General features: G+C 42.2%; 1 protein-coding gene across 1 annotated transcript; it reads right to left on the bottom strand.

Annotated features, from left to right (window-relative positions):
• Positions 1-1,297: 1,297 nt before the first annotated feature.
• On the bottom strand, positions 1,298-4,504 carry LOC138603672 (helix-loop-helix protein 2-like). Its single transcript, XM_069675547.1, has 2 exons — positions 4,195-4,504; positions 1,298-3,358 (listed from the first exon to the last, which is right to left on the bottom strand). Exon 2 carries the CDS (start codon positions 3,316-3,318, stop codon positions 2,947-2,949), a length of 372 nt encoding a protein of 123 aa, XP_069531648.1. The 5' UTR covers positions 3,319-3,358; positions 4,195-4,504; the 3' UTR covers positions 1,298-2,946.
• Positions 4,505-11,359: the final 6,855 nt, after the last annotated feature.

Genomic DNA, 11,359 nt, shown 5'->3' with positions numbered 1-11,359 from the left:
CCTTCAGTCTCCTCGGATAAAAAAGGTTTGAAATAGAATTGTGGCTCGCTAAAACCTCACTGCAGCTGCCACCTGAAGATAGATAGATGGACAGATAGATAGATAGATAGATAGACTTTTTTATTTTATAATCATATGTCGTTGACGTAATGCATTCTGTTGCTCAATTTGAACAGCTTAACTCTGGCATTTCCAGGGTGAAGGGTTCGATTCCCACTGGGGCCACCCATGCATGTGCAAAAACAAAAAAAGGTTCACTCACAATAATCTAATGAAGCTTGGATAAAAGCATTCACACATCTCCTGCTCTGTAACTCGTGCTTTTTATAGCCCGATCGATGGGAAGAGGCGTATACATCACAAATTAATATAAATATTTGGATCTTTTTGTTCATACCATTTGGCAATATAACATCTCAGCGCTGCTCGCTCATAAATTTCCATCTCTCCCATCCCTCCTCTCTCCCCGGGTTTCCCACGGGAGGTGCCAGACGGCCAGTAATTTGGTTGTCTTGGCTCGTCTGGAGTAACACCTGCCCCCTCTCTGGGGAGGGAGAGAGCCTTTCAGCCAGGAGCACACATGTAGCCTACCACTGCCTTTAGCTGCTGACCACTGTGCGCGTGTGTGTGTGTGTGTGTGTGCGCGTGTGTGTGTGTGTGTGTGTGTGATTCTATCTGCATTGGTTTGCACTTACTTCACCTTGCATTTTGTGTGTCTCTCTGATTGCAGCCTTGCGTTCGTTCAGAGAGCCGTCCGGAAGCAGTATATGATTAGCATGTAGCACTTATATCATCCCCACCGCACGTGCACATGTACGCGCGCGGCTACGCTAGCACGAGCCTGACGTCATCCTGTGTAATATCAATCATTCTAATCAGCTAAACATTAGCAGCGGCTATCACGCTGTTGCTTGTAGGTGTTAGCTTATTTTTTTTCGACGTTACACTCAAAACACGTTGTGACATTCTTTTAAAAATAATTCAAAACAGGAAAGGGAAGCTTTTTTTTTCAAGTATTTCCGTTTTAATTAAAAATAACACCGGAAAATATGAAAAGTTTGTCCATTAGAAACCAGCTGTCACACGATACCTCTACTACAAAAGATCTGCATAAAGCAACAAGTAGCCTACACAACCCTGAAGAGACAAAAAATCTTTGGATAGAGGATATGTTTTTTTTTCTTCACTATAAAATTACTTATTGAATTTTTGTAATACAAAGCAGAGACAAATAAATTAACAAATTCGTTGAAATAAAAACATTAAAACATTGAAAATAATAAATTCTGTCTTTTTTTTTCTCGAAATTATTAGCATTATTTTTTTGGTAACAGCAAAAAAAAAAAGAGGTTTGCTTCTGAATCATATGATAACCCCTTTGTGGTAGAAACTGATTTACATTAGTCTGTCAGTGAAACGAATTTTTAAATTGAATATTTTCGAAGCAGCCCAATTCGTATTCTTCGAGCAACCTCTGAACGCAACAATTTAAGGAAATAAACATCTATGGGGCCTTTGAGCCCCATCTTGAAGTGCTTATCGTTGCTATTGATAAACAATAGACGTGACATTATAAACAAAATCAGGTAATGACGTACATCAAACAGACATCAAACGAATAAGTTATGCTATGGATTAACAGAAAGTGCCATTTTTAAAGAGTAGAACACCATCACTTTCCAAGTTCAATTTTCACAGCCTAAAATATAGAAGCAACAAACAATATACATTTATACAAAAAGACGCCAGCCTATGATATCAACATAAATAAATTAGCCTTAAATATTAACACAATTAAATAAATAATTCCATACACTTTTAAAAAATGATTAAGGTCACAATTTTATATGTCATAAGTGGCACTTACGCATTGAATCTTTTTTTTTTTCTTCCTTTACGGAAAACATCGTCTAAACTAGATCTAAAGCAGCTATCTCGTTTACATCCTTTCATTTCCATCTGCCCCAGCGTTTGTTTTATTGGACATCAAATTGACACAGGGAAGGGGAGGACTTTGTTTTAGGCTTAAATTAATGCCATTTCTAACGGTGATTTAACGTGGAGTTTCTCCAAATATTCACCTCTCCATCACTGTTTGTGGGTGAATGCCTTGGGGGCTCTTACAAGTCCGTCCTCCCCCCTCTGTACATCGGAAATAATCATTATTCTCATTATTGCATCTCACAGCTCAAACGACCCGGCGCTTGTTGCTTTTGTTCAGTGAGCGGTCTGGACTGAAAGTTGAGACTTTCACTGGGAGCAGTTTGTCAAAAACTTTACACCACTGCCGTCAGAATAACCAACACTGGACTCGCGCTGGGGGAGAGGAGTGGGGGGGTCAAGTCCGTCAACTATAAGGTATGGCAAGTCCCAGCATCCGGGGATAAGAGAGATTTTGGCCATGAAAGTCGGAATGTTTTAACCAAAGCCAGTTTGTTTATTTTGAGAGGCCCAGAAAAACATCAAAGATTTAATTGATCTGCCCGAAATCAAAGCCTGCCGAGAGCTCGTGTCACAGGTGTTAGACCGATATATCAGTTTGCAGAAATGAGCCGATATCTACATTTTATATCAGCCTGTTAGGACGTCTCTCACTGAATGTAGCCGTAGAGAAACTATTTTTTCTAGCCTTCATTTATTACAATTTTGATAAAAGTTGTTTTGTCACAAATTTCCCGAAAGAGTTGTGGGCGCATTTTTGAAGAAAAAACTCATGACTCATTGAATTTTTTAACCCCTAAAAATTTAAAGGTCCCGAAAGTTTGCAGAAAATATCGGCTATGAAACTACAAAAATATTGGGTATCTGCGTTAAAAATCCCCATAATCCCTCAACCCAAATGCCAACCTTGCCATACCCAATTGACGCCCCAGCACGCGCTTCAGTCCAATTTACCAACCCAACCATGTCTGTCTCATTGTGTATGTGTGTATGGGGGGGTCACTTTTAAACATCCAGCACGTGATTGAGATAAGAGATGTAGCATATAGCCAGTCTGAGGATCTCGATCTTGGAGAGTTTCTTGTCCGGGGGCAAGGTGGGCAGTAATTTCCTCAGCTCCGCGAAGGCCACGTTGAACGCCTCCACCCGGATCCTCTCTCTGGTGGCGTGGGCCGAGCGGTACTTGGCCGTGGCCCTCCTCCTCCTCCTCTTCTCCTCCCGGCTCAGGGGCTGGTCGGATTTGCATTTGGCCCTCTCCTCGCCCTCCGCAGGGTCGTCCGAGCCGCAGCCGACTGACTTGAGGCCGTTTAGCAGCGACTCCGGGTCGGACTGGGTCCAGGAGAGGTCTGCCTCCGCTTGGTCCGGACTCAGCATCATCTTTATTCTCGGATGTTGGCGATCTCTCCTCCTTAAGAAGCTGCAATGTGGACAAAAGCAGCTGTTAAACATTGGCCTCAAAAATACAAACTGCACCTGTGACACGAACATTTCTATAAACATTTACATTTTCAAAATAAAACAAATCACGTCTGACTGAAGGAGTAGTAAATAAATAAAGAAAACAAATCTGTTAATATTATTGTTGTCAGTGTTTTCTGCCACCCTAAGGCTCCAGTATGAGAAATCCCAAAGTGGGTGCTTGTTTGGGTGCCAGGGGCCCCCCATAAATCTAAACGCAGTCTACATTCGTTGCATAATAACATTAAACTCCATAAATTATGAATGCCTTGAAAAATTCGCGTAATGCTTAATTTATTAACGCCTAAGGCCTCAAAAGGAGTCGAACAATTTAAAGAGAAACATTTGTAAAGTCTCGTGTTTGATTTTTCTTGCAAATTATTTGATTTGATTTTATATTACTTTACAAAAAATTAACGCAAGTTTTGATCATTTATGAAGGAGGAACTGCTTTTTTGTGAATTAACATAATCAGAATTGGCCATCTGTCACAGTGTGATGAACACATCTGCTTGGCTGAGGCCGGAGTGACTTGACAGCATGGAGACAGAAGACGGCAAAAATAATGTTGACATCTGCTGGACATGAAACCAATGGAGCTATTGTGTTTTTATACGACGAGAAAAGTGAAAAATAGAGATTCGAACATTGAAAATGTTCGACTTGTGTATCATTGCAGTGGCGCATAAACAGGCGCAAAAACACAAAAACAAAACAACAACACGGAACAAATAATTCTGACTGAAATATTTTCTCAAATGTGCATAACATATTTTTCCCACTTTTGAGACTCACCTTGACAAAGAGTTTGGAGGCACAAAAATGTCTGGAAACGAACTTAAAAAACGCTCGTGAGCGGAGCCTCAACTCCAAATTAACTCATAGTCCACCGAACAAACAACCATCAGACTTTATGGAGATGAACTTAAGTCTCGCCCGACAATAATAATTGAAAAAAAGAAACTAGTTTGACTTCTTCAGCGCGCGAACTTGCAACATGGGAATCACGCGGGGTCAAACGTCAAGCCAGGAAATGTCTCAGATTTTTTTTAAAAACCACTCTGGAGTCGGAAGTCTTCGGGGTGATTAGTCGATTAAAAGATGATAATAAAGATTCGAGCAGGGATCAGGCAGCCCCACGCGTGATCCCAGCGATGCAGAGACAATAGAAGAGATGTGCAGATAGTGGAGAAAGTGCAGCCGGGGCTACTCGTCCATCCGCCTGTGGAAGATGGAGATAAAGGGGGGTGAGATAAGCGAGGTTTCCCCGCGTGAGGAGTCACCGGATCGGGAAGCAGTTCACAGATAATCCCCCTCTTTTTCTTCCTCCAGTCTTTCTTCCACCGAGTGTCATATGCGAGATAAGATCCAAACGATCCCCACTAATAAAGGCTCACTTCAGGGACGGAGGGGATGGAATATATTTGAGGAATGGTATTGTCTAACGCCGCCCCCTCCCTCCCTCTCTCCCTCTCTCTCTCTCTCTCTCTTCACGCCCCTCAGCCCTCAAGCGCTGTCTCTCCCGTGGGAGTTAGTGGGCAAAGGCAGGGCAGAGATGTGTGCATGATAAAGGATGGAAAAAATAAATAAATACGTGTGTCCTGTGTTGTGAGTTTGTGCACGTGCAATCAGTGTTATGATTAAAAAATAATTAAGAGTGTTTGTAAGTGCAGGCAGGGACAGGAAGAGAGAGGCAGACTTTCAAGTTAAAGCAAATCTGATCAACTGGAAAGTCAGAACTCCATCCTGAAATGTTTAATGTCTCTTTTAAAGATAATGGATCATGTAAGCGGAAAAATTGTACAAAAGTTCAGTGAGGGAGGTTTAGGTAAAAATTTGGGGGTGGGGGGTCTGGAGCCAATCCCAGTTGTCAATGGGCGAGAGGCGGGACATAGCCTACCTGTTCATGTTATCAGCGTTTGGAAAAATAAGTGCATAATTTTTCAATCAAACTATTTGAATAAAGAATTAGACAGTACACCTAGCTAAGATAAAAAATAATAAAAAAAGAAAGATGGGTGGATAAGTGTCGTATTTTTCAGTCAAACCAATTTTTAAAATTATTTCGACAGCACACTAAACTAAGATTAAAAAAAAAAGAAGACAAAATTTTTTTTTTAAAAAGAAAAAAAATTTTGTTTTTTTTTTATGGGGGGGGATAAGTGTCTTTAAATAAGTAGTTCCATGTGTGTTTGATTTGTAACTATGTAAACACACACTAAAATGATATCCCATCTATATGATTCTAAATTGTTAGGTACTGTACAGAGCTTTCATTATTTAGTCAGCTGACAAGCTTTTGGGACAATGAAACGTTTTGTTTTTTTAATGACACAAACCTGCATCTGGTTTTTATATGTGCATATGTGCTTTGGTTAAAAGTAGTAGAACAGAAAGAGAAGGAGAAAGAGCTGCTTATCATTTGACATGTATCACTCTGCTTTTAAACAAATATAAAAGTGACTCAACATGTCCCTCTATCTGTTTTGGGTGATTTGGGCAGCATCAGTATCAGACTTGAGTCTAATCTGAGCTCTAAAAGTCTGAATAATAAAGCATACGTTTTGACAGGAGCAAAGACAACACCTGATAACAGAGACGGCAACAAATCAGTGAGGACGGAAGATGGAGAACACAGCCTACTCATGCTCACTTTTTTCATACAAAAATAACATGTTGGAAGAGTATAAAAGTGGATGACTTTAAAGTTCTATTATACTTCTTCCCCTTGTGTCCCCTTCTTGTGGTATTCCATTTCAGCGCGCACATGCCCAGGGCCCTGAGCCAATGGGCATTGGCCTTAAGAATGTCTTTTTTCTTCTTCTTTTTTTTTTAAATCAGTGATTAAATTCCATAGATGTAATGACATTTTTCAACAAAGAAGAAGTGGAAGATGACTGTGATACTTTTAGCAGGGGGGGGGCGGTGCTGCAGCGCTGCCTCCCGGGGACCTGGATGCTAATGCAGCGCTAATGCACTGCTAGCCTAAGGTCACAGGAAGACTGCAGCGTTGAGACGTGTGGTGGTGACGCAGGGCTGTGGCGAGTTTGTGCCCAGGGCCTGTGGTCATAATAATCTGTCACTGGCCAACATATAAATATATTTTTTTTTTGTTATAACTTCTTGACATGTGTTTGAAAATGTAAAATATATTGGTTGCCAAATGTACATTTGGCATACTGAGGCTATTTAAAAGAAACTCAAAGGATGTTCTGAACTTTTTCTTCCCTCCTCCCATCATGCCTCTCTGCGCCCAATGGCAGCACCAGCGTCGGGTCAGGAGGGCCTGGTTCCAGAGGAGGGGCAGTGGCCAGCGAGTGTGGGGACTAGCTGCGCCTAACGAGGTGATTAAAACGATAAGGGGAAGCACGGATGACTTGCCGTGGCCCGCAGCCACTGCCATGCTTACTGCCACCACACACACACACACACACACACACACAATGAGAGAGTGAGAGAGAGAAGTACTGCTACAAAGCCAGAAGGAACATATCAGTGAAAATTCTGCATGTGTGTGTGTGCGTGAAAGAGAGAGAGCGTGTATGTGCGAGCATGTGTGTGAGATGACGGACAGCACGCCTTGGGCTCCGGCCGGGTCTGTGGAGTGTGTGTGACACGGAGAGACTCACAGCGGGGTGTATCGGAGACATGTCAGGACCAAGAGACAGAGGCCTCCTGACAGCTGGAGCCCACGGACACACACACACACACACATGGCCCACCACCCTAATTGCTCCACAGACGGAGGAGAAGTGGAGATGCTTGGTGGTCTGGACCCCTCCTCAGTCCGCGAGGCCCTTGGCCAAAGACATGAAGGACCCCTCCAAGGCTGTTTTGTTTATGCCTGCTGCAGTTACATCCCACAGCTGATGTTCTGACGGTGGAGGCAGGGTGGAGAACTGCAGGGTGGTGCAGCCACAGGAGGATGGTCGTTTCAGCCAGAAGGATGACGCTTGGTTTAGTCATGATGGTGCTGGTAAAAGACTTGTATAGATTTTGTTTATGTGTGCTGAATCCAACATTAGGTCATCGTTCTTTTTAAGAAAATGACTCTTCGTTGTTACACTACAGCAGAGATGAGATGTTACTGTGTACAAACAGCAAACAGACAGCATTTGTTGTAAGCCTAAGAACATAGTGGAGCATTTGGAAGCCAAAGAGCAAGATAATTAGATGAGTTGAAGAGTTGGTGGTGATCAAAAACAGAGCCAAACAGAGAGTTAATATTGGAAGTAAATTTTTCAGGTTGCCAAAACTGCCACTCCAAATAAATGCTTAAGTTACTATGGATACGGATTGCTAACAAACACCAGACTTTCCCTCAGGCAACTTAGATCAAGTCCTGGGAGAAACTTAAGTCAATGTTGGCTTTTTCTAAGACATGTATGTAAGATCATATAGGTAAGGTCACATAGGTAAGGTCACAATGGTAAGGTCTCATAAGTAAGGTCACATAGGTAAGGTCACAATGGTAAGGTCTCATAAGTAAGGTCACATAGGTATGGTCACATAGGAAAGGTCACGTAAGTCAGGACACATAGGTATGGTCACAATGGTAAGGTCTAATAAGTAAGGTCACATAGGTATGGTCACATAGGAAAGGTCACGTAAGTAAAGACACATAGGTAAGGTCTCATAAGTAAGGTCACATAGCTATGGTTACATAGGTTAGGTCACATAGCTATGGTCACATAGGTATGGTCACATAGGAAAGGTCACATAAGTAAGGACACATAGGTAAGGTCACGTAGGTATGGTCACATAGGTAAGGCCACATAGGTAAGGTCACGTAGGTATGGTCACATAGGTAAGGCCACATAGGTATTGTCACATAAGTAAGATCACGTATGGTCACATAGGTATGATCATGTAGGTAAGCTAACGTAGGTGAGGTCATATAGGTAAGGTAACAAAGGCAAGGTCACATAGGAAAGATCACATGGGTAAGGTCACATAGGTATGGTCATGTAGGTAAGGTGTTGCAGGTAAGGTCACATAGATAATGTCGCAAAACAATACCTTTTTACCCATGCACAACATTATTTCCAGTACAAACGTGTTATAATGTGGACTAGCTTGCGATCAGTAGAGCCCCTGATTCAGGAAACGTTGTCTGATATTAGAGGGTTTGAACGAACCAACTACGTGGTCGTATGGGTTGGAAGATTTTCTTTCTTTGAACTAGGAGGTGATAAGTACCGCACAAAAAGACCATCATTGCTGCAATAAAGGAATATTTCAACCCCTGAAGGTTACATGAAAACCAAAATTAGACACCCATGTTACATTTCAGTTCGTGCCAGCTATTGAAATGAATAAGTTGAACCTTCTGAACCATTTGCACATTTCAGGGTAAAATATTTCTTTAAAAAGACCACCTTGGGAAACACAAGTTTAGTCTTTGCTCTCACCGTGGTTCCCATAATCATTCAGAACTATCAGACACACAGGAAGCAGTGCACTGATTTATGGCTATGATTATTCTGCGCGGGGCTTATATCACTGATCCAGCTGCGGCCTAATATTGCAGAGTTTTGGTGGAAATAAGATGCAAATTTGAAACCTGATTTTTTCGGAAAGGATCTGATTATATTCCAAGCTAGTTGGAAAAATTGTAAATACGTAAAAGACAATAAAAATGTCATTTTTTGTGCAAGTAAATGTCGTTTTAAACAAGCAGAAAGTTGCATGATGATGTCACTCTGATGAGACGTCTGTAATGGAGATATTTCTCTAATCAGTCAGCCGTCTGAGCCGCTTGTTACAACAAAAAACACCTTGAACTCCAGTGACATACTCCCACCTGTCACCTATCACACACTAACACACACACACAAAAACACACAGTTTTGAACATTCGGGGAGCAGTGGGATGGAGCTGTGAAATGGGAAGGATTAGTCACTTTGTCAGGAGATGTATGAGGCTTCTCTCAGGTGGACGGCGAGCCACAGGGGGCATCCGGGAGAGAGGAGAAATTAGAGGCCAGGAAGAGGAGATATCGAGGAGTGAAGCGGATGTGGAGGAGAAAAATGGAAGTGTGCGGAAATGAAGACGAAGTGGGAGAGAGGGCAGTTTGTAAGACGTGGAAAGGAGGCGGTAGAAGTTGTGGTGACTGAGAATTTAGCCCCAAAAACTCTCCACATTTGCATCACTTACATCACTGGGACACACTCACGCACACACAAACTCTCTGGGCAGAGTGTGAACGCCAACTTGTCCATGTGGTCTGTCCTTCCGTCCAGCGTAGCGAAATAGGCAGTGGCCCGGACCCTGGCCTTGTGTGACGATTTATGTGTGTGTATGTAGCGAGAGAAGGGTGGAGTAGGGGTGGGGGGGGGGGTTGTCAGTTCAGGCCTGAACAGGAGGTGTGGGATCCAGAAAACTGGGGGTCCCATGTGAGAATGTGGCCATCGTCAGCGCTGCCGTGGCAGGCCTCGGCACCATCTGTGCTCCCAGCAGGGCGCCCAGCGAGCGCGTTCTCCCCGCCACCCAGACACATATGGACACACAAAGGTGCTCACTTTCTCTCTCTCATTGAGGTGCACGCACACACACACACACACACACACACACACACAGTGGAGGCAGAAAGAAAACACTTGGGACCGAGAAGTGCGAGATGGGAGGAAGGATGATGAGTTTGTTGATTGTGCAGTGATCGGCATGATAGCATCTTGTTGATGACGCTAACGAAAGTGCGATGACTTCACAGAGCGAGAGGAGGCATAGTTAGTCAGCAAATGATCCAGCTGTGTTCTGCATTCACTCATAATCAAATCTTTTATTCTTTCATAACATTGTCAAAAAAGTCAAGTCATACTCTGATAGAGGCTGTTAGCAGGGTAAAACAGCTAGCCTGGCTAGTTGTTTTACGGGGGTGAGAAAGTCATGCTAACTTGTATTTCTTAGTTACAAAACCATTTAGGACGTTTAAGTGTACATTTTTTTTGGAAACCACTAATTTGCCTTATAGAGTCAGATCTATATCACTCTAATGCCTGCATGATAAATATAGAGCTATCACGAGTAACTGGCTAACCTAATTAGCATAAAGACTGTTAGCAGGGTAAGACATCTAGCCTAGCTAGTTGCTTTACGGGGGGTTGTGTGTCGACTATCTCTTTGTCCAAGAAAGAAACAATACATGAACCCAGCTTGACATTTTTCTTCTTCAATTTTTTGATATTTTGTTTAGCAGTTAGCTTAAGAAGTACTTGTATGGGGGTTTTGTTACCTTTGGAAAGAGCCATGCTAGCTAATTCCCTGAGTCATTGTGCTAAGGTGAATTAGCTACGGTTGGCATACGGTAGCTTTATAATTAGCATACATGTAGGCTATGATAGAGGATCTTTTCCTTTTGAACTTATAGCCAGAGAGCTAATGTTTCCAAAGCTAATAAGCTAATAAAGTGTTTTTCTAAAAATGTTTAACTTCTCCTTTGATAATTATTGTTTTCGTAAGTTTCCTATGGTTATTAGCTAAAGGAAAACCTGAATTGCAGTCATATATTGACTCAAATTCACTTTTTCTCAAGCTAATCAGTCCCATTGCTCCTCTAAAGCACTTCATTACAATAGTAAGTAAAAGCATCACTAGCGCAATTAGCTCAGAGCTGATTCAGACTGTCCTCAGTTCAGCTGTACATTAAAGTCATTAAATTAAGTTAAAAACTAGCATAATCACTGCAGCTTGCAAGGGTTAGCTTAGCAGCTAACTTTTTCTATCACATTATGCTTGTTTCTGCAACTTTTGCGGTCTTTTAATAGGCTTCTCATGAGGCGGTGACTTCCTGTGTGTCACAGCTGAGCTGACAGTGCTTCCAGTTAGCAGTGAAGGGAGCTCCGCGGGTAGAAGCTATGTTTTAATCAGCGATAATGATGATAATGATGATTCAGTATTGTCAGTTGAGTTTGAAGATTTGGTGTTAAAACATTTGAATACATGTAACAATCCCCACTA

Source organism: Semicossyphus pulcher, unplaced genomic scaffold, assembly GCF_022749685.1.
Source record: "Semicossyphus pulcher isolate SPU_LCO1_2020_fin unplaced genomic scaffold, fSemPul1.0.p SCAF_24, whole genome shotgun sequence".
Taxonomy (NCBI): domain Eukaryota; kingdom Metazoa; phylum Chordata; class Actinopteri; order Labriformes; family Labridae; genus Semicossyphus; species Semicossyphus pulcher.
The sequence above is the reverse complement of the archived record's forward strand: the minus strand, read 5'-3'. Positions and strand labels throughout refer to the sequence as shown.